This window comes from Octodon degus, unplaced genomic scaffold, assembly GCF_000260255.1.
Source record: "Octodon degus isolate 3935 unplaced genomic scaffold, OctDeg1.0 scaffold00052, whole genome shotgun sequence".
Lineage (NCBI taxonomy): Eukaryota > Metazoa > Chordata > Mammalia > Rodentia > Octodontidae > Octodon > Octodon degus.
In genome coordinates, this window is record NW_004524628.1 from 7,846,779 (window position 1) to 7,869,903 (window position 23,125).

The 23,125-nt window shown below is 52.3% G+C and overlaps 1 protein-coding gene across 9 annotated transcripts in view; it reads left to right on the forward strand.

The window, feature by feature from the left end:
* Positions 1-5,564, forward strand: part of Map4k4 (mitogen-activated protein kinase kinase kinase kinase 4) — an 84,458-nt gene extending 78,894 nt beyond the window's left edge. For all 9 annotated transcript variants that reach the window (XM_023717479.1, XM_023717480.1, XM_023717481.1 and 6 more), the window contains 6 exons: positions 115-249; positions 1,593-1,693; positions 3,622-3,771; positions 4,178-4,337; positions 4,897-5,036; positions 5,208-5,564. In XM_023717479.1, coding sequence (XP_023573247.1) covers positions 115-249; positions 1,593-1,693; positions 3,622-3,771; positions 4,178-4,337; positions 4,897-5,036; positions 5,208-5,291 — 770 coding nt within the window. In that variant the 3' untranslated portion in view covers positions 5,292-5,564. The remainder of the gene's footprint in view (positions 1-114; positions 250-1,592; positions 1,694-3,621; positions 3,772-4,177; positions 4,338-4,896; positions 5,037-5,207) is intronic.
* Positions 5,565-23,125: the final 17,561 nt, after the last annotated feature.

Genomic DNA, 23,125 nt, shown 5'->3' on the forward strand with positions numbered 1-23,125 from the left:
TGGTATAAGATTTTTCCACAAGGGAGGTGAGAGGTTATTGGTTTCTTTTGGTTTTATTAATGATGATGCCCACTTCTAAGTACTTGTGTAAAATATTGATATTTATTTTGCTAGGTAAAAAGGATAAGTTACGTGTCTACTATTTGTCCTGGTTGAGAAATAAAATACTACACAATGATCCTGAAGTTGAGAAGAAGCAAGGCTGGACAACCGTGGGCGATTTGGAAGGCTGTGTCCACTATAAAGTTGGTGAGCTGTGGGAGGGTTGGAAAGGTTGGGTCTACGCACACGTGTCCTCTGACTCTTGTGGCACCTCGTGTTCCTGAGAAGTGGACCCCCGAATCTCCTGTGGCCTGATGCTGCCTCCAGGCACTGTCACCCAGGGCCTGTAGTTGGCTTCTTGTCTGCGCTGTCCTCGGCCCCTGCTGCACCCTGCAAGTGTACAGCCATTTCTGATCAGCTCCAACTTGCATGAGGGGTTTCCTGCAGGGTGCACTGGGCTGAACTAAGAGCATACCAGGCTCTTGGAGCAGCTGCTCTTACACAATGTGACACCAAGATTTTCTTGAGATGCGTGTGCATGATGCCATCAGTGCCCTGTCACTGCAGTGTCACCAAGAACAGAGTAGTAAAGTCTATTTATGTCAGTCAAAATTAAGTGAACCTTGAAAGTCAGTTCCTTGGTAGCCCCGGGACATTCCAGGTGTTCATTAGCCAATGTGTCTCATAGCTGTCATATTAGCATTGTAGATAGAGTACATCGCTGTTGTTGCAGAAAATGCTAGAGCCTTAGTTTGGACAGCCTCTTGTAGTCCTGTGTACCTTAGTGTTAGCAGTGCTTCTGAAACGTGACACTGTGGAGTTTGACAATGCCATTAGACTAACATGTCCTCTCAAGCAGCAAGGAGCCAGCCGCAGCTTGGTGTTCAGTAACTCGCAGAGCCCGGAGTCACTTGTGCTCAGGAACACTGGTCCTTGGCAGTTTCCCAAATGTGGGAGGGTTGGAACAGCCTTAGAAGAGGGGCAGGTTCTTCGCACAGTTGGAAAGCTATGTACATGTCTCTCCCGGTGCAGAATGTTAGGGAACTTCCTGGAACTCGGGCCAGGGTAAATTGGGGGTGATCAGAGTCCGCCATGCCCCGGGCACCGGTCTTCTTACCTGCTGACAGATGACTCTTAAGAGTGGCGTGGCATGGCTTTTCTTGTCCCTGGGCCCGGCAGGGTGTGGCCTAAGCTGCAGAGAGTTCTTGACCTCCTGACATACATGTGGAACCTCATCACTGAGCTTTGGGTCGGGTGCCTGGCATTGACCTGGATGATAAGCGTACCCCTGAGAACGTCAGAGTAGGAGCCCTGGAAGTGCTCACAGATTGTCCCCAGGTCTTAGGGTTGAACCTGCAGAGCATCAGAGCAGAGAAGATGTGGGTGGCGCAAGGCCGAGCTGGGAAGGGAAGTGTGTGGTTTGGTCTCTGCATTTTCCTTCCCCCCGCTGGTTTGGAAGTGTCAACAGAAGGCATATTTGTAGTTTGGAGAGATAGCCAAAAGCCGGTAATGCAGACATGTGCATCTCTTGTCTTTTATATTTTTTCCAGTAAAATATGAAAGAATAAAGTTCCTGGTGATTGCTTTGAAGAGCTCTGTGGAAGTGTACGCGTGGGCCCCTAAGCCGTATCACAAATTCATGGCCTTTAAGGTAACAGCACACACGGGTGTGCCCAGAGTGGCAGCAGCCGCGCAGGGCAGGGTCAAGTTTGAGGAGTCCACACAGTTAATGTCGGTCATCTGAAGCTGGGCGCTACTGTAGCACACAGCTCAGTCCTGCGAGAGGCCCCTTTGATGGGACACAACCAGCTCAGCTTGCGGTTTCCTGAGCTCTCGGGTGGGCAGCGTGCTCAGGTGGCCACAGGAAAGCGACACAGCGTCTCCACTGTCCTGCAAAGCGCCCTCCAGCACTCATGGAGGAGCAAGTCCAGGCTGAGGGAGGCAGCAGGATCTCAAGTTGTTCAGATCCATCCTGGGCGGCTTGGCGACTTGGTGAAACCCTGTCTCAAAAAGAAACCCAGGACTGGGCTCTTGCTCAGTGCAGGGGTCCTGGGTTCAATGCCTAGTACTACAAAAAAATTTTTTTAATTAAAAAAATATAAAGCAGGCCTTCACCTGAAAAAGTATATAAAGATTTATATGTGCTGTGGACATGCTTTAGGAAACAAAATGTATGCAAAAGTAGGCATTTCTGAAGGATAGCTGTTCAGTAGAATACAACTTTTAAGATTATAAATGGTACAATCAATGTATATTTACAATAAATAGAAATATGAAGTTAAAATATGTATAATTTGGTCCTATTTTGATGTAAATAAAAATTTGCAGATGCAGCATACAAACTGCTATTTAAAATGGAATGATTTTGCCATTTGACAGTTACAAGTTTGAGGATAAATGAGTCCAGGCTTTGATGTGAGATTCGGATGGCCCCCCCTTATCATGCTTGGGTGTCTGTGAACACGGGTCTGCCTTCGGTGGCTTCCAAGAGTTGTGGACAGAAAATTTTATAGTATGCTGAATGGGTCTTCAACATGCTGTATTTAAATAAAGTTGCTCTTTAAAAACAAAGACTATAAAATTAGCAGCCATTATGTCTGGGTATTTTTGGTAATTCCTTTATAGCTGAGTGTATAAACATGTAATCCCAGCACTTATAGGAAGCTAAAGCTGGAGGATCATTATGAGTTAGAGGTCATCCTAGCTATAAAGTGAGTTTAAGGCCCACCTGACAGTGAGACCATGTCTCAAACAACGATATTCTTTTATGATTTGACTTTGTGCTAAGTACAAATTTATGAAGTCATAATGAAAACCAACTGCTCTGATACTGGAAGTAAACTAACATTTCTAATACTAGACACACAGCCCTAAGAATACCCACAGGGCCTACTGTACTGTGAGGTGGCAGTTAAGCTTTTCATGCCAAGTGATTCTAATTAAAGTAGTCCTGATGGCTTTACCGGTCAGGTTCTGTTGCTTGGGAAATTTCCAGGTTTGGACTACTTACTGCCCAGTTCCCCAGTGAGGCAGGATGAAGGTACTATCAGAGTTAAGTAAACGACCCCTGGTGTTACTGATGGGAGCTGATAGGTGCAGAAGCAGGCCAGCTCCTGCGGTCAGGCCGGAGTGCTTTGTGCACCAGGTCCTACTTGAAATCAGTATAGTTTCCCCATTGCCTGTCCTGGGAGGGGTGAGGAACTTGGCTTACGGGGTGCTGCAGCCTCTTCAGTCTACTGAAGCCTGTCACCAGAGGTAGGGGACGTGCTAGCTCACATGGTGACCACGTGACAGTGCTGGCCAGATTCTTAGTTTGTGACACCTGTTGCTTCTCACCCCACCACCCCTGTGCTGCAGTAGTCAGGCACTGCATTGCAGAGCTTTGGGAACCTCACACGGGTCACTTAAGTGAAGCACACGACAGGATGGTGGGTGGCCACATGTACCTGCTGGGCTGCATGGGAGAGGTTTCAGTGCAGTTTCTAGTCTGCCAGGTGCTGATTCTTTGGGCTACCAATGCGTTGGGGGCCCAGCGTTAGAGAGTTCTGCGTCCTCTCACCTGCCTGTCTCACTCCACAGTCTTTTGGAGAGCTGGTGCACAAGCCCTTGCTAGTGGATCTCACTGTTGAGGAGGGCCAGCGGCTGAAAGTGATCTACGGGTCCTCTGCAGGCTTCCACGCTGTGGACGTGGACTCGGGATCAGTGTACGACATTTACCTACCAACACACGTAAGAAAGAACCCACGCTATGGTTGACTGACTGGCTTCACTGTGCTTTGCTCTCCGTAGTGAGCTAACCGAGTGGGGCTGCTCACTTCCCACGGGGAAGGCTGAGCGACAAGTGAGTTCTCTGTGCGGGCTGTCACCCACGCAAACCCTTAGCCCTCGCTTGACTAACATGGGGACAGTTGGTGGCAGCTGCTGTGGGCAAAGCCCCCTGGGGCAGGCAGGCGTGGGGCCCAGGGCCCAGGAGGAAGGATTCCTTGCACCGTCTGTGGCTTGTGACTCCAGAATGTTGTGTGTTTGCCGTGCGCTTCACCAGTGCAGGAACCATGTGTCCACAGACCCTCTCCCTGCACTCTGTGGCGGGCTTGCAAGCCGCGTGCCATCCGCCTGTACTCTGTCCTCTTTTCAGATCCAGTGCAGCATCAAGCCCCACGCAATCATCATCCTCCCCAACACAGACGGCATGGAGCTGCTGGTGTGCTACGAGGACGAGGGCGTGTACGTGAACACCTACGGCCGGATCACCAAGGACGTGGTGCTGCAGTGGGGAGAGATGCCGACGTCCGTGGGTGCGCTGCCCTGGAGGAGGCGCGTGGGGGCGCGGCCGTGGGCTGCTGGGTGGCAGGGCTACACCCTTCCCCAGCACTTGGCAGAGGGCTTGGCTGAGGCGTGGAAGGTTAGACTGCAGGTGTGGGGATGCACGCGTCTGCTGTGTACTTTTTGGAGCAATAATCACAGTCCTTCATCTGACTGGAGAAGGAAAGGGCCCAAGGAGGAAGGGCAGGCAAGCCTTTGAGCAGCAGTCTCAGTGGGGAGCACCGGGCAGTCCCCCAGTTTGCATTCAGGAGCAGGGCTCATGGTTAAGGACTGCTGGCTGCCAGTCGGGTCATTTCCCCACTTTCTGTGCTGCTGAGCCGATGAAGATGGGCACTAGATCTGCCTGAGGTCGTCTCTGGGGAGAAGGAATGCCTCAGCCCCCTGCTTCCCACGCTAGGACAGAGTGGCCGCACAGTCGGGGCTCCTTAGACAAGGCCTCAGGCCCCAGGCTTGCGGGGCGTTGTGTGCATCCCGAGCAGTCGGTCCACGGCTCCTCATCTCTAACTCTCCTGTCTCTTCTCTCCCCGAAAGCATACATCCGATCCAACCAGACAATGGGCTGGGGCGAGAAGGCCATCGAGATCCGGTCTGTGGAGACTGGTCACCTGGATGGGGTGTTTATGCACAAGAGGGCACAAAGACTCAAATTCCTGTGTGAACGCAACGACAAGGTAGCGCGTCCCTGGGGCTTCTCCAGTTCCCGCTGCCTTTCAGCAGTGGTTTCTTCCCCGTGGAGCTCGGTGACGTGTTCTCGCAGGTCTGATGGATCTGAAGGACGGCCGGGGCATGGGTGGCGGCGAGGGCTCGGAGGCGCCCGCTCACCTCCCCGTCTGCCCTGGCAGGTGTTCTTCGCCTCTGTGCGCTCCGGCGGCAGCAGTCAGGTCTACTTCATGACCCTGGGCAGGACGTCTCTCCTGAGTTGGTGAAGCAGCACCATCCGGATGCTGCCCACTCCAGTCTTCGAGATCCTGAGAACTTGGAATTCCTTGCAACTGGAGCTCGGAGCCACTTGGTGCCACCGGGACAGTGGTGCGCGGGCCTCGCGCCTCCGACACCCCCTTTTGCCAGTTTCTCCCCGGTCTCCTCTTGTCCATACTCAAAAGTGAACCCAGGCTACGTTGCCATGGGTGCTCCCCAGCTCTCCCACCGGTGCTAGAGGTCAGGCAGGCCTCTGAGCGGGGCGCGCCCCTCCTGTCCTGTCCTGTCCTGTCCTGTCCTGTCCTGTCCTGTGGGTGTCGCAGGATTAGGGACGACGCCCACCGGCTGTGGGCAGTGGGCACAAGGAGGTGAAAGCGGTGGTGTGAGGAGCAGCTTGCCAAGCAAAGAGCAGACTTAATGTAGTGACATTAACATGTATTTAATTGACATTTCTTTTTGTAATGTGACAATATGTGGACAAAGACGAAGGTGCAGGTTTAAGAAGTTAATATTTATAAAATGTGAAAGACAGTTACTAGGATGACTTTCTGTGGATGGGTCTGTGGGTGGGGGTTAGGGTTCCTGTTTTTGTCTCTTTGGATATGGGGTGGTCCTGGTAAGAACTCAGCCATTTTTCTGTGTACCAAGTTTTGCCTAACTCATGTGCAGGTGGTTCTAAAGGAAAAAAAGGGTAAGGAAAACGCGTGCATCTTGTACAACGGCCAGACCTTTGTTGGGTGACACTACTAGCGCTGCCGCGGTCACAGGTTTAATTTTTGTTTAAACCTAGAAGTGCAACAACAGCTTCGCCACAGTCTGCACTTGCAGGAAAAAAATTCAACCTACTTTTTTTTTTTTTTGCCTACCTCATTGTTTTAAATGCATTGAGAGGTGATTTAGTTTGTGTTTTTGGAAGAAAACATTAATGTTTAATTTAATCTTAATACCAAAACTATTGCATTGAAGTTTGGCTGTTACTTCGTCACAGGCCCCCAGGCACAAGAGTCGCTGTCCCGGAGGGGAAGTGGCCCACTGGCTGTCCGTGTGGAAGCCACATGCTCCGTGTCCCCGGTTCCCAGTAGCAGTTGGGGGCAGCTGTGGCCTGCAGCACTCCTGTGTTGTCAGCTGGGGTCTGCAGCAGACAGGAGGTCCCATTCGGATGGTCACACAAACAGTGCAGTGTTGCAGGAGCCTTTTCTTGGGGTGAGGGTGTGTCCCTTTTCTAAAAATGCAATGCACTAAAACTATTTTAAGAATGTAGTTAACTGTACTTATTCATACAGATGGCATCTTCCTGTGTCCTAGGTGTAATATCAAAGCCCTAGCTTTTCTTGTTTTCTCACTTGCTGTTTTTTTAACAAGTTTTACTTTATGAATATGTTCGTGACATTTGTAATAAATGTCTTGAGTAATAACTGGTTTCTGTTTTTGCGCTGTCCTTCCACCCCTCCGAGGATACCTCGGTCCTGGGAAGAATGTCACCTGCTGTCCTGGCTTTGCCGCTCGATGTCCTCCTGCTGTCTGGAGTGGGATCGGTGTGGGAAGCCGCTCCACACCCTCCGCCTACTCGCCTTCCTTTGTGGTGACTTCCACAGCAGGAGTGAGGGCTCCCTCCCTTCCCTCGGAGCACAGCTGTCCCTGCCCTCGAGCTAGGCCTCTGCTCGGGTGCACAGTGCCTCGCCTATGCGCACAGCTGAACGCCAGCAGGTGTGCGTGCCCACGAGCCCAGGCGACCGCCAGCAGGTGTGCGTGCCCACGAGCCCAGGCGACCGAGGCAGGTGCGTGCTCCCTGGAAGGTACGCAGGGGCAGTGGGGCTTAGTGCTGGTGGTAAGCTGGAGGAGCTGCCTGTCTGCCAGCTTGTAGCTCACCTGGGGTTGAAGCGTTGCTCTCCCTTGTGAACGGGACCTGCTCCCATAGCCACTGTCTACCCTGGGCTTTTCCTGTGGTGGACGAGGTCCTCTCAAGGAGAGACCCAGCTCATGGCCACCCCAACCCTGGCCCTAGAGAGCTGCCAGAGGTGGGCAGAGGTCTCTGAAGCCCAAGGGGGGACATCAGGACATGAGAATTAACATGGGTTACGGCGTCATACCTTCCTGGCCACAGGCTGGAGCTTGGGAGTCTGTGGCAGTCTTAGGCTGGTTCCCTCTGGGGTCTGTGAGAGGGTCAGCCCCCTTGGTGTCCCCAGAGTTCCCATCTGATGTCCTCTGGGGCTCTGCCCTCCGCAGTTCTGGCCTGGGGTCCGCATTGACCTGCAGCAGCTCGGGTCATGGGCCCACTGAGGTTTCTCATAGAGGTGAGCTGTGGAGGTTGCAGCTTCCTCCAGGGCAGGCAGGAGTCTGGTGTCCTCCCTCTGGTGTGGTGCTTTCCTCACAGAAGTGCCAGGCTGGCAAACTTGGCGCAGAGATGAGTGAGGGCTGCACTGTCGCTGTGGAGCAAGGAGCTGGCGGGAGCCCCAGGGAGCCGGTGCACAGGTCCCCAGCAGAGCTGTGCTGACCTTCCGCCTGTGTGCCCGGCTTCTGCAGAACGTGTTTACAACAGTGGCTTTGTCACGCAAATGCACGTCTCGATTTATGGCTTCTGTGGCGTACTTAAGGTCTAGCCTTAGTTGTAGCACAGGCATGGTAAGTCGGAGTCCCTAGCTTTGCCAGCGTGCAAAATAGCACAGTGGAGCCGCCGCACCGAGCATGCTAACCCTGCGGTGCCCACGCAGCCGTGTGGCCAGGTGCAGGCTCAGTCTCCTCTGTGCGCTGCCGACTTCGTCCACTGTGTAATGGAAGCTACTGTCTCTCCACCCTGTACTTTAATGAAGTAAAAATGAGGCCTGCTTGTTGATACAGCATGTTTCAGCTGTCTGTGTTCCAGCTTCCCATGGTCCCTTCATGTGAGGACCCCTATTTCACATACCGCCTCTCTCTTTCAGGCCAGTCTGCCATGGGCTCCCTGTGCCCTCTGTCCCACTCTCCAGGGTCACCAGCATGGGCAGAGGGGAAGCAGAGGCTTGTGTGAAGCTCGGAGAGAAACGGGTGGGTGCACTCGCTGGATGCTCCTTGAGCTAAGACGTGGCCCGCAGGGAAGACAGGAAGGGCGGTGTTCATAGGGCGAGGTCGGCAGTGGGTCTGAAGGTGAAAGAGCAGGTTCCTGCATCGATAGGATGGCTGAGCTGCGCTCTCCGGGTCGGTGTGGGCTGCAGACGAGTAGTATAGTAGGCAGGGCCTGTCTGGTAGCTGCCGTCAGAACCCAGCCTCTCCCTCCTCCATCTTCCCGCAGGAAGCCTCCTTTCTCCAGGGTGCAAATAAAGTTGCAAGGGTAGACGCTGCCAGGCACGCGTTTTTCCTTTTCTTAATTGACGTGTTGAAGCTGGCGGATGGTTGGGAAAAAAACCTGCTGGGGCTCAGGGCCAGTGCGGGTCACTGCTGGTCGTGCCTCCCCTCCTCTGCTGTGATTTCCTGTGAGGGTCACAGCCAGGCTCAGATTCCTGATTGGACATCACATTCAGGGTATGTGGAGATCACTGCGCTCACCACGCCGTGCCCCTGAGGACAGTAATATTGTCTGCACTTCAGGAGAAGAAGATGAAGTGTTTAAAAGATAAAAAGCAGTTGAAAGGTGGCAGAAGCCTTGCTCCATGTTCTCAAGGGAGGAGGGGCGGGGGAGCCAGCATTGGCTTATGAGCCTGATTTCCCTTTAGGATTAGTGGTGTTTCGCGCATGTGTCGATGTGTGCCTGCTCCGCCTTCTCGACCCACCCTGTCCTACCTCTTGGTGACCTGCATGGTGGCGCCCTGAGCGCTGTTTCATCTCTGGCTGGATACATAACAAAGCCTGCACACAGCCGGGCTCATTGCCCCTGTGTGGTGTCCACCTCGTAAGCCACAGTCTGCCCTGTACTTCCAGAAATGGAGGGGCGCGTTGCCAGAAAAGGCAGATACTCAGATTCCCTGTTTTTTTTAACTGGCCTGAAATAATAGGAGTGGTTTCTCCACAGAAAACCCTGCTCTGGGCAGGGGCTGGTGCCAAAGGCCCTGATCTACCGCTGCACCCTGGCATGACGCACTGGTGTCCAGGGTCACCTGCCCGGGCTGGATTGCAGCACTCACAGCGTGGGGGCTAACTCCTGCCCTGGAGAAGTGGGATCAGTATTCTCGGGTTCCGGATTTGATTTTTTTCTCAAGCCCCCCCTCTGTAATCTGAGGTGTGAAGACCTGGAGGACAGCGTGGGTAGCATGTGAAAGGCCCTCCTGCCCTTGCTTGAATGACACTGAGCCAATCCCTGGGCTTTCTCACACTACGTTGCAGAGGCCCAGGTCTGGAGCCGGCGGCTGTCAAATGCCGCAGTGACCCCAGAAGGTGCCCTCACCCTTGCGCCATTCTCCTGCCATCGCCCAGCCTGTCCGACCCTAGGCCTCCAGCAGTCTGGATCTCCTTCCTCTGGTGGGATCGGCTGTTGCTGGACCTGCCATGCGCGGTGCTGTTCGCGGCACGCTGGCTTCCCGTGCCAAGTCGGCGCCTCTCGCTTGGTCCGGCACAGCACAGGTCTGAGCTGCGTTTTCACTCACAAGCGCCTGGTGGTTTTCAGTCTGCTGCCTCATTGAGAATGCATGTCCAAGGGAAGCTTCTAGAAAGTCACAGTTGCCACCCCTCAGTCAGGCTCTGTGGTCGCACACGGTCAGGCTTCAGGGCTGGTAAGGGCTGCGGCGACTGCAGAGCCAGGCCCTGCCAGCCACAGCCTGGCTGGCGCTGGACGTCCTGCCTGGAGTCCATGGCGTGAGTGGAGGGGCCCAGGCTGGCCCCTGGAATCCATGTCTCAGACTCACTGAGCAAGGCCTGGGCCGCGTGTGCAGTGGTCACGTGATCTACATACATGGCGGATGCTGCTGCCCGGGCCGCCTGGCAGGATGGGAGCTGGTAAAAGAGCGGTGTCCTCACACACTGGGGCTGCCACCATGCGGCTCTGGCTTTTCTCTGTGAAGTGAAAATGATGAGGAAAGGGAACGGTTTCTAAGAGACCCCAGTGGCACAGCTTGACACTGAGGAGAAGGGACTTCAGGGTGCAGAACCTCTAGCAAACCTGGTGGAAAACGCTTTGCACCACGCAGTTGGAGGGATGAGGTGATGGGACCTGGTCCAAACCATCAGCCCTGGCTTAAAGTAGAACAGCAGCTGACGTACATTTTGTAAGCGGGAAGTACAAAGTAGATAAAGGGTTAGTTTGTAATTGGTTACATACAGAGTCACACGTCTGGTAGAGGTGTCGTGCAGGTTTTCATTAGAGGGGGTCATTTATCTTGAAGCAAGCAGGGTCCCTGACAGGGCTAGTCTGCCCCCTGGGGGGATAGTCCTTGAAGTAAACGAACAGGACAGTATTCCCGTGGCCATGGTACAGCTGGTCAGACAGGGCCAAGTCAAGTTTACCTGTGAGCTGCGGTCATGCAGTCAAGGCTGGTTGAGTCTGACAACCCAATTATAGTGTAAAATTGTTCCTACCGCAACACCCGTCCCGCTTGTTTCTGTGAAGATTCCTCATCAGTTTCAAGGTGATTGGTGCTGAGGCGGAGTTAGCGATAGGTGGGTTGAGAGCACTCAGAAACTGGGTCAGGATGAGTCACACAGGGACCCAGGAGCAGGGCCATGAGAGGCCCACGTGAGGCGCCCGCCTATGAGGGGAACATGTCCAGAGAACCCCACCAAGAGGAAGCTCCCAGTCTATTCGCACCCTCTCTTCAAGGCACTTTGGACACTGGTGTGAGTCTCCTTGATTGTTCCTGACTTGTTGGCATTAGGACAGCCTTCATCTCCAGGAAAGGATATCTCCCCACCCCCCACTCCCGTTAGGCTGTCAGGTCTGAAGCCCTCTGGTTTGGTAGGACAACCATGGCCAAAGCAGTGTGTTCCTTGAGGGTGTCAACAGAGTCCTGAATGCTTTCCAAGCCCCTGTGCCTTGCTAAGTTGTGTACATCGGCTCCGTCCTAACCCAAAGGCTGCCCATGCCACGGCCTGGCCACTTGCTGTATCTGCACTAGCAGTGATAGGCAGGATCCAGGGTGAGCCAGAGGGCCGCAGGCACCGGGGTGGACGTTCAGATCCGGGCCCAGGAGCAACGCCACCGAGGCTCGTGCCGTGGGGAAAACACTCCGCAGATCCCATAAAAGCATATAAAAGTGTTCCCTGGATTTCATGGAGCAAGCAGTGGGGTTGGCTGACGGAGGTGGTCAGCCAACACACTTGGAAAACTAGCCTAGTTAGTTTCCCAGGAAACAAGTGGAGCTTGCCATTACTTGAGTTGGGGAAGCCTGAAGTGGGATTGCTGGGGCTGAGTAACGGGACCAGAAAGCACTTGGGGTGACCTAAAGCACAGCGTATGAAGGCGCGGAGCAGCATGTGGAGCCGGCAGTCTCCTTCCAGCATGGGGTTGACCTGCTGGTGAGCAGCGTGCATCCCCTCGGCCACCCGCACTAGGCCTGGAGCCTGAGGGGAGTTTGTAAAGACCTTGGAGTTGGCTCAAGTGGTAGGAATAAAGACCTCTGAATGTGATGCAACCCTGTGGGACCCTCCATTGCCCATACAGTGCCACTGGGGTTTATACATGACACTGATGACAGGTATTACAGGTGCCCTTCATGCAGTCCAGGGGGCCAGAGCCTGAGCTGGGAAGAGGACTTCCATTGGAAGGAGGGCTTTTCCAGGCCATTGCCCTCTGGCTTTCTCTTGCAGGCCAGTGAGTATTGGTACATTTTCCTGTGCTGCAGCACCAGGGTTACTGCACCATCTGCTGTGTCAGGCTTCCTGTCAGCCTTGACAAACATGGTTGGTTCAGTAAGTCTGCCCCCAGCTCGAGTCACCACATCCTGCCTGTGCGTATTGACCTCATTGTGGGATAGGCATCAAGCTGCAAGGACGCAGTAGGTTGGGGGAGGTCCCACCTAGTGCAGTTGAGGAGACTTTGCGTACCACCCTCATGGGCCTGTGACTCTCATATCTTCCCTTTGTGTAAATTCCTAAGAGAGACACTGGAGGGCGGGCAGTCCAGTAGTTACACAGATGCAGTAAAGGACAAAAGCAATCTTTGGGGAATTCCCCAGTCCTCTGGGGCTACAGTCCAGAGTCCCAGGACAGGTGTACAGATTACCAAAGGGAAAGAGCCCAGGGACCAGACAAAAGCAGTACATGAGTTTTTAGGGTGGATGCTCCATTGTATGGTGTCCCTTTCATTTTCAGCTGTGTGTTGACTCATCAGCTTCCCAAGTGGTGAGAGTGGGGTTTTGAGTGCTTTCTCTTCATGGTGGTCTTCAGGGAGGGCTGAGGTGTCCAAGTGTGCTGTCCAACAGTCCTGGGATGAGCCTGCTTCATTCTGGAGTGATGAATCCAGGAATGGGGCTCGGCTACTTTTACTGCAGTGGGAGTGGTCAGAATAAATACAGGCCCCTCCAATTGGGAGACGAGGGGTCTTTTATCCAGTCTTTAACACAGACCATGTCCCTTGGGGCTCTGGGTATGAGCAGGGGTGTCAGTAAGAAGGGGTGCCCTTTCTGTTATGTTTTCACAAATCTGGGAGAAAGTCTTTCCTAACTGAACAAGTCCTTCAGCTAGGGAAATGTTTCCGACTAGCATAAGTCTCCTGGGAGGCTGTTTATTAAGAGTCTTCTGACTAGGGCTTCGAAGGTCTGGGACATGTTCTGACTTTCAGGAAGGCCACTGGGAGCGGGTCCACCCAAGGCGTTCACATCTCTTCATAGTATTTAGTTAATGTTGATTTCAGAGTTCCGTTCACCTGTTTAACTTTGCCAGAACTGTGGGGCTTGTAGGCAGTGTGAAGATTCCGTTTCATTTTTAATTCTTTGGCTAAGTTTTTGACTCGCTGTCCTTGCCTATGGTCCGGGTGCCCGCACCTGGGGGTGATTTCTCTCCACTGTGCTCTGCACAAGTCAGAGGCCTTTTCAGTTCAGGTAGAGAAAGCCCACAGAATAAGTATGGACAAGGACCAACAGATATTTGTAGTCCCAGCCTGGCTTAATCTCAGAGAAACCTACCTGTATATCCTCAAAAGGGGAGAGTCCTATGTGTTGGATTCCAGGTGGGGGTCGAGGGCCTATAAAGGCCTCAGTCTTTGCCCAAGCTTGGCATCTTTGCCAGATGGTTGCACTTAGTGCTGTCAACTTTGGGATATAATAGCAGTGACGTGGAGCCGGGCTGTAGCAGTCCTTCCTCCACGGTTGATGTCGCGGTGGTGTTTCTCCCAGCCAACCGCTTGGATAACCATTCGATCATCCGCGGGGCCCAGGAAACACTGGCCTCATAAGAACCCCTTCTTGGTCTGTCCATTTTATTTCCTCTTGAGTACAGTGGAGCAGTCCATGTGAAGACTAAGGACAGTTTGTGGAGGTATTTCATGAAGAGTGTCTAAATTTTGGACCAAGTTGTGATCTTCCCATGTAGCCCTTTGCAGCCAATCTAGTAGCTTCATCTGCCTTTTGGTTTCCAAGTGTGATGGCGTCTTTTACTTTTTGATGTCCTTCACAATGGATAACAGCCGCTTTTGGGGGTTTCCATACAGCAACCAAAAGTTGCAAGATTTCGTGTGTATTTTTTATGTGTTTCCCTTTGGCTATCAAAAGGCCACGTTCCTTCTATAGCATCTCATGAATGTGCACTGTGGTGAAAGCATACCTGGACTCTGTGTAAATATTTACCTTTTTGTCTTTTGCTCAGTTGAGGGCTTGTATTAAAGTCCACAGTTCAGCCCGGGCGCTGAGCACTTCTGGGGAGGAGGTCTGGCTGGAAGCACCTCTTCGGTGGCGATGACTGTGTAGCTAGCTTGGTGTTTCCCATTTCTAATGAAGCTACTTCCACCTGCGAGTGGGGTGCGCTCAGCATCTGCCAGGGGCCCCTTCTGCAGATCAGGCTGGCTGGCAACAGCTTGTTGGTCAGCCTAAGGCGGTCATTGTCCAGCTGTTGAACTCTGTACACCCGGGTGCCTGAATTTAAGGCTCTGACTGCTGGAATGTGAGTCGGGGGTTTCCGACAAGAGTCCTCGGTCCTGAGTGCTGTGGCTACTGAGAGTGAGTGGTGTCTCTGACTGTTGCGGAGCTCAGGAGCAGTGTGCGGCACCTAGACGTGCAGGGCTTGTCCCAGGGTTGGTGTGTCTGCCTCCTTGATCAGGCAGGCTGTGGCAGCGAGCACCTATGAACAGGCAGGGCACCCTTCTAAAGAGTCTGGGGTCTTGGACAAGCAGGTGACTGCTCTCTCCAAGGGTCCCACTATTTGAGTTAGGACCCCTGAGGCAACATGTTGTCCTCTGTTGACCAACAGGTTGAAAAGGCGAGCCACATCTGATTCCTAAAGCTGGAGTGGAGGCCAGCACTCTTTTAATTTGTTTGAGTGCCTCAGTTTCCTGAAGAATGTATTTGATTATGTCTCTTTCTGTCATGCATGAGTTTAACATGTTATAGAGTAGCCCAGCCTTTTCAGCCCTACCAAGATATCAGATCCAGTAGAACCAGATGCCCTTAGGAACTCTCTAAACCCCTGTTTGCAGTCCAGGAGACTGTACCAGTAACATTTAAGTGGAAGAGGAGGGCTTGGGTTCCCTCCCTGCAGGCCTGTCTGGTGGAGCTGCCAATCAGGATGTCATCAACATACCATGGAAGCAGGCAGTTTAAGTCCCCATGGGGGAATTTGGCCAGGTTAGCAGTCAAGACTTCCTTAAACAGGATGGGAGAATTCTTAAAACTCTGTGGTAGGCGAGTCCATGTGAGCTGTCCCTCCCTCCTTATGTCAGGGTTCTCCCATTCAAGGGCAAAAAGGAGCTGGCTGGTATGGGCCACTCACAGGCAGAAGAAAGCATCTTTAAGTCCAGGTAGGTGGATTAGGCAGCATCAGGAAGAGGCAGGCCTCGGCGGGAGTATGGGTTCAGGATCACTGGATGATAGCAGGGTTATAGCTGCCTTATTAAAGCATGAAGGTCCTGCACCACAGTAGTCTATGTTTTTTGTTTTGTTTTTATTAACCAGGAGCAGGGGAATGTTCCAGGGTGACTGGCAGCATGTCAGGATTCCGGCTTGTCTCACCTGGAGGTTGGGTAGGTTTCCAAAGCAGTCCTCCTGTGACATCGGCTGCTGTCTGAAGCAATGGAAGTGGCTGGGGTGCAGTTACTGAAGGGGCACGGTGGGTGGCTAGCCCTGGGGGTGAGTTCCCCGCCCACATCTGGAAACGTGCTTTTTGAACTTCAGGTTTACAGTTTGGGGCATTTCTGACTGACGTGGTCGCCATTCTTCTCCTCCTCAGGGGATGGTCAGAGTCAGTGCCAAGCCTGGAGCAGCGAGCTTAAGTGTGAGAGATGCTGGCTGGTTTGGGGCAAAGAAAATAGTAGGCCCTGGCTTTGAGAGGAGACCCTGTCCCAGGAGAACAGGGCACTCATGTTTGATAACATGTCTGCCCACCTCCAGGACCTGCTTTGGCAGAGCTTTTGCTCAGTGAGGGTCCCTGTGGTGCCAATTACTTGAATGTTTTGGGAGACCAAAGGAACAACAGGCTGAGCTGCAACAGTGTTCAGCCCCACTGTCCGCCATCAACATCACTGGTTTTCTCCGATTTTAGCAGGGACCGTGGGCTCCCGAGGCCCAGTGTTATGGAGTCCAGTCTGTCCTATTCCTCACTGTCGAAAAGTGAGAGCTGGGCTCAGACTGTGGCAGGCTTGAGTCGCTAGCAGCCAAGGGGCATTTATCCCCAGTGCTCCAGCTGCTTCTGCCGGGCGCACTGGTTTAGAGCCTCAGAGTCGGGACGGCTGCCTGTCCTGACTTGATGGCCCTGAATTCCTTGTTGTTGTCTCTGCCCCCATAGCAGGGTAGATCCACCGGAGGTTCTCTGGGAGGGGCTTCCCCTAATCAGAGCTAACGTGTGGGCCCTGTGGGCCACCTCACATTTGTGTTCTCTTTTTGCTTCTCTTTCTTGGTTTATAAAAACCTTCTGGGCTATCTGAAGCACCTGGGAGGCATTCATGCTGGCAAAGCCATGAGTTTTCTGAATTTTTCTGTGGATGTCGGAGGCACATGGTGTCACAAAGACCGAATACTGTCTTCTGATTTCTGCATCCTCAGGGTCAAGTGGGGAATGCACTCGGTGTGCTTCACATAGTCTCTCATAAGATTTGGTAGGGCTTTCATAGGTTCTTGGGTAATTCCAGCAACCCACGTTAATAGGTTTATCTTCTCCTTCCTTTATTCCTGCCAAAGTATCAAGGCCTTGTGTAGCACTGAAGTCCCTGTCCGGACAGACGGGAGGGAAGACGGAGTTTACCCAAGCACCAGCGGCAGCAACAGTGTCTGGAGCCCCAGCCAGGCTTGTCCCCCTCAGAAAGTGAGTGTGCTCCTCAGAAGGTTCCAGAGGGAGTGCTGGCAGTCTCCCCGGCTGAGCTGCCGTGTCCGAATGATCAAAGTCAGGAGACATCGTGGCTGGTGGCTTTCCAGAGTAGAAGTGTACTGCCTCCCGTTGAGGAGATCAGTGGAGCTGAAAGGTTGATGGTGGACAGCAGCTGGTTGATTTGGTCCCTCTGACCACCAGGATATCCTTGGAGAGGCATCTAGGATGTGCCAAGTGGATCCAGTGGCAGATGGGTCTCAACTCGGGGCTGGCATGAGGAAGATGGCAGGGTTGGAGCCATATAGTCTGGGAGAATGGCTGGTGGTGGACTAGGCGCTGCCTCTGGAGGTGGCAGTGGTGGCAGCTCTGGCAGGTCTTGGTAGTCACTCAGATATGGGGAAGGAAAGACCTCCTCAGGGTCCTCAGGAAGTATGGGATAAATCATTTTAGCTTTTGAGGTTTCCTTTGCAGGGGACCTGAAATCTGGTCATTTGTTCCTGACTACCAGAAGTGTTTCTTTCTCTTGACTGGTGTAGGCCCAGAGCCAAGCTGGAAGGCTCTGACACAGTCCAAACCAGGAATCCATATTAGGGAATTGATCCGGGTCATTTCGTTTGGAGTCTGTTAGTTTGCTCAAACCTGGGGAACCATGTCTCTGTTTAGAGTTCCCTCTGATGGTCAGTCAGGCATAGATGGAGCCATTCAACCTCACAGAGAGTGTGGAGCCTTTGAGGTTTCTGTAGTCATCCAAAAATCCTTTCTTGAAAATTTTCAGCATACATCCCAGGAGGGTAAGTTTCCTCTGGCTTGTACCCATACTAGCTCCCTATAAAGTGTGTCAGGGGCCCTGGGTGATGTAGCACCAAACAAAGGATGGGACCTCTCACAAACGAGAGGCCACTCAGGCGCACCCAGGCCACTTGGCTGTCACCAGCATTGGGACTGGCCAGACTATGGAGAAGTGTCAGTACATTTTTCCATTTGTTCCTGTCAAAACCATAGAGACCTTGACTTAGACGCATCTTTGAAACTGCAGGTTTGGACCCAGTGAAGCTCTGTGTCTCTAAGTCCCTGCAGAGGACTCCTTCCGTGGGGCACAGACAGAACAACCTGTTGCTTAGGTCATCCACTTGCAGTCCATCCACACATTCACGCACAAGCACACAGAGGTTAAAACATTGCAGCCCCCAATCTCATGGGTGAAATCTAGCTGAAACAAAAGCTAGCTGTTCTAACACAGTGAGGGAAGAGTGCTCAGGTCCTCCTTCGTCTCATGCAGGTTACAAAAGCTGGTAAGCTGACCAAGGGACATCCCATGGCACTCCCACCTTGTCCAAGGGCCCAACCTGGTCGTGTTCCATCTCCCTCTATTGGCCCAGCAAGGTCTCTGCTGCCAGGCAGGAGCTCCCAATCCAGAACCCCTGAGGGAACTCTGAGAAATGGCAGAAGGTGCGCCATCTCACCCACAGGTTGGAGGGAAATCCACCAGGAACCCAAATGGTCATCACAGTGTTATTTCAACTAATGAAACAAATTTTTTTTTTTTTTTTTTTTTTTTTTACCAGCTCAGCCTGCTCTGAAGGTGGGCCTGGTGCAACATGTGGTGCCAGGGATCAAACTGTGGTCCCCGGTGCCTGACTAAGCTTGCCTAAGCAAGTGCTTTAGACCGTTGAGCTATCTCGCTGGCCCAACTAGCACAAGAAATGTTGCAGAAACTAGCATATTGGACGGAAACTACTTTACATCCAGGAGTTAGAAGGCAACTTTTCTTAATACTAGTGAGCCGATGGGACCTGGCTCCAAACCATCAGCCCTGGCTTAAAGTAAAATAGCAATGTATATATGTTTTGTAAGCAGGAAGTACAAAGTCGATAAAGGGTTAGTTTGTAATTGGTTACATATAGAGTCACATACTGTCTGGCAGATGTGTCTGGGGCAGGTTTTCTTTGGAGGGGACATTTATCATGAAGCAAGTCAGGCAAGATTTAATGTGAGCCTGACAGGGCTAGTCTGCCCCGGGGGGGATAGTCCTTGAAGTAAGTGAGCAAGGCAGGGAAGGTACTCCTGTGGCCATGGTGCAGTTGGCCAGACAGGGCCAAGTGAAGTTTATCTGTGAGCCGCAGCCCCGCAGTTAAGGCCACTGGAATCTGATGACCCAATTACAAAGCTATAGTTGTAAAATTTTCCCACTGCATCAGAACTTCAGAAAATGGCAAGAATGATGGGAGGAGTGTGCTTGAGGCCGGGGTGGGGGTGAGTAGGGTCAGTGTCATGTCACACTGTTCCATCTTCTCTTAAATCTGAACACAGACTGTGGGTTTCCATCCTGCCTAGGTACTTTGTGCTGTTCCTTTGTGTGTGGAGTGTATTTCCTCAGTGCTGATTCTGGTCGCCTGTCCCCAGCCTCCCTGGCAGGGTAGAATGTTGAGTAAGGGTAGAGCTGGGTAAACTTCTGGGAACTTGGACGAAACCCTTGAGCAATGGTGGGGTGGTGAGCAGTGTGCAGAGATGGTGTGCCCCAGGGGCGCGGGGGGGGGGGGCACAGTGACTCGGGGTGCTCAATCTGCATTCAAGGTTGAAGCAGGGTCTCCACTCACACAGCTCATGCAAGTGACAGAGGTCTTTTAGCTGCCAGCAGAGCTGGGGAGATTCAGGGCCTTGGCTGAAAAGCTAGGAAGCAGGCATGGTCCTGGTGGCAGGTCCCTCGGCGACCCTCACCTGGGCTCTGCAGCCTAGCCCAGGGCGAGCAGCCCTGCTTGAAGGTGCAGGTGGAAGGGGGAGGGGGGCGGAAGCCACTGGTAAACATGAGCATATAAAGCCTGCCCCCCAGTCCCCTGCCTTGGCAGTGGTGACGGCGACAACCAGGACAGCCAGCAGGAGTGCTCTGTGCTTGTTGTGCTCTGAGTGCTGCATGGGCTGGGTGAATAGAAGCCCTCAGCTGGGAGCACAGGATAGAGACCCAGGGTCCCCTCCCTTTGCTTGAAGGGACCCCAGATGCAGGAGCTGAGAGGGAGGGCCAGGGTGAGAGGATGGGGATCATAGGGACAAGTTGGATGAAAGGGACCGAGTTCTCCAGAGAGCAGAGCCGGCAGCTCCAGAGCTGGCTGGCCCATAGGGCTTGGGGCTCAGTTGGGTCGCAGAGGCCGAGGTCCCTTTGTCCTATAGCCTCTGCCTGACTGAGGTGACTTGGCCTGAGCGTCGGCACAGCTTCCAGAGGGCAAAGCGAGGCAGCTCCTGGGCCTGTGGGGCTGTCCTCTTGCCTGGTGACCACACCTTGGGGCTTTGCACAGCACTGGGGACACTGTCCCCACTCCTACTCCATAGCACAGTGGCTTCCAGGCTGAGCCCACAACAGTCACGCTAAGACCTGGCACAAACCGCACTTGCCTACGGGGTCCAAGCTTGGCCCCGCTGTCCCTGCCAGCCTCAACTGCTGCCTAGGTCGTGAGAGCTGTGTCCACACATCCCCAGGTCAGACTCTGGCTGCCCTCCTCCTGCCCTCCTCTTCCACGTGGGATGCCAGCATAGAAAACAGATGGGAGAGGAGCTGCTGTGGAGTTCGAGTTCATATTCGTGATGCTCTAAGCCAGGCATGGCAGTGCACACTGCAAGCCCAGCACTCGGAAGGCTGAGGCAGGAGGATCGCTGTGAGTTTGAGGTCAGCCTGGGCTCCACAGTGAGTTTGTCTGAACTACATAGTGAGAGCCTGTCTCAAAAAAAAAAAACAATAAAAACCCAAAAAAACCCAGAATTAATAATAATAAGAGTAAATCCCAGAGGCTACTCCATAACTACATAAAGATATATTTTGTATTCCTTTTAATTATTTTACTTTAAAGAAAATAACAAATAACAAAAACAAAGACAAAGACAAAAATAAAGCAACATAAAACAATCAAAAGATACAATTTCAAAACAAGAATAGACCCGCTATCCAGATAGCTCAGTGGATTAAAGCGCCTGCTTAGGCAGGTGTAGGGACCAGGGTTCGATCTGGGGGCGTGGAGATGGTGATTGAGACTGGGCGTGGTGGCACATGCTTGTAATCCTAGCGCTTGGGAGGCTGAAAACAGGAGGATCATGACGAGTCTGATCTACGTAGTGAGACCCTGTACACTCTGTCCTAACTACATAAAAAACCCCAAATATAAAATTATGAATAGTTGTTATATTACATACTGCTATCATCAAACTTGTTACTCAGATTACTAGATACCCATATACGAGACTGACCAAGCGATTAAATATTCTTCCTTTCAGTGAACTTTAATTTTGTTTCCTTGTCCTTTTTATTGTTATTGCTACTATTACTATTATTATTATTACTTTCAGCCCAGCTTTCTGAGGTATCATGTGATGGACTTCAGTGAAACGCCCTACCCGGAAGGCCCATGGTCGGGTGTTAGTGGACTTACAGCCACGCAGCCTCCCCACTCTAGGTCTAGAGCTCTTTCAACACCCCCCGAAATTCCTTCCCAGAGTGGTTATGAAAGCCGACAGTCAGCAAGCACCTTGTGTTTGCATTAGGTCAGCTCCAAGTGGGCACCCCCTCTGCCAGTCTGTACCACGTACCACGACCTCGCAGAAGAGGTGCCTCTGAGGATGAGGCGATGGATCTGGGTGGATCTGGAGGAGACAGATCCCCTCCCCGTGGGCTCTGCTAATTGCTTACACCATGCTTCACATTTTAGCCCTGGTTTCCCTAAGTAGCACGTTCGGGAGCTCTCCCCGTCTCCTGTGCTTCTCAGCCGGCCTCTGGTCCGCGCAGGCTCAGTCCGCTCTGGGCAGCAGCACCCGCTCCAGCTCCTCGACACCTGCTCTCGAGGACGGTGACCCAGTCCCCCGCTGGGCCGCGGCGCCTTCCCCTACTCGGTCAGATTTCAAACGCTCTCTGGATTTCACTTCCTTCTCGTTTCTGTTGTCCTTCCTTATTTTCTTGAAGCACAGCTTTGAGTGACTTCCTCAGGAAGTGTGGGAGAAAACCTTTAGATCCAGAGCCTGTCTTTCTGAACATATGTATTCTCATTGTCATAATTGATGGGCAGATTTTCTGGGAATAAAATTCTGCATTAAAATACTCAGGCAGGGAGTTGAGTCGGTAGGCTCTTCTCTCCTTGCTCTTCCAGGTGTCCCCTTCTGGCAGCATCTAGGCTGATTCCTTCATGCTTGGTGCTCTGAATACTTTCACGTTCTTTGGCTTAGTATTGGATTGTTACAATATCCTAGTTGATATTAGCAGTCCCTTTCAGGGGTCCGCTGTTCATCTTTTCTTTTGTTCTCCACTTTGATGAATTTGTATTAGCTGGATGCTCTACCTGGTGGGTTGACTCGGTCTCACTTGTTCTATTTTTTTGATAAAAGTTTTGACATTGTCTTCTTGTTTACTGAAAAATCTTTCAGCTCGCCTACTGATGGTTTTTCTTACATTTTGGCAAACTATATATGCATTATAATTATGAATACGTATGTTTAAAGCTCAGACAAGGATATCAGGTAAGAACAGAACAGAATCAGCTAGACCACCAAGAACAGCCAGGAGTGCTTTTAGAAAACCAAACAAATCTATTTAACAGCACTGGAGAGCAGTTAATGACAAGACTACAGGAAACACGAAGCTAGAGAGAAGGAAGGGTGCGCAGGTGAGCCTCGGATGTTGGAGCTCCTACCTTTGAGAAGTCTGTCTATTTTGTTGCTAAGACAAAATACCTGACACCATCAGTTTAAAGGAAGGGTGCTTTGTTTTAACCCAGATTTCTGTGCGGAGTCAGCTGGTCCCAAGACAGGGGGCTGGAGGAAAGCTGCTCACGGCATGGTGGATAGGAAGTGGAGAGCCAGGGAGAGCAGGTGAGGGAGGCAAGCACTTCTGGGTCACACCCCGCGGTGACCCCTGTCCCCAACCAGCTCTCACCTCTTAACAGCGAGTCAGCCATGAGTCCTCATAATCCAGTCACCTCTGAAAGCCCCACATTTGTATGATCCAACGCTTGTACTTACGGCTGCTTGTTCCAGAGTAATAGTAATCTTATAATGTCAGTAAAACAAAGCAAAATGTTATGTACAATGTTGCTAGCATCTTTACTTGTAGCTTAAAACGGGGAATAATCCCAGCATCCTTTGTAGCACAGTTGGATTGCTACCATGAAATACTGCTGGACAGTGAAAAGGGAGGCCCTTTGAGCTGGGGAGCAGCTCATATGCCCCCTGGGGGCGTTAGGCTTCCTTGGGAACAAGCCGATTTCAAAGGATCACACTCTGTAGGCTCCCAGTGCTTCAATGACTTGGAATGACAACATACAGGAAGTGGCAAGAAGAGTGGTGGTTGCCTGTGCTGCAGAGTAGGTGGGAAGGAACACCAGGGACACCAGGTCTTACTACGTAGATCAGATGTGTAGTGATCCAATTGTGTTCAGCCTTCCAAGCGCTGGGATGACAGGTGTGCGCCGCCACGCCCAGTCTCAATTGCTGTCTCAGCGTGCCCCGGGGGCGG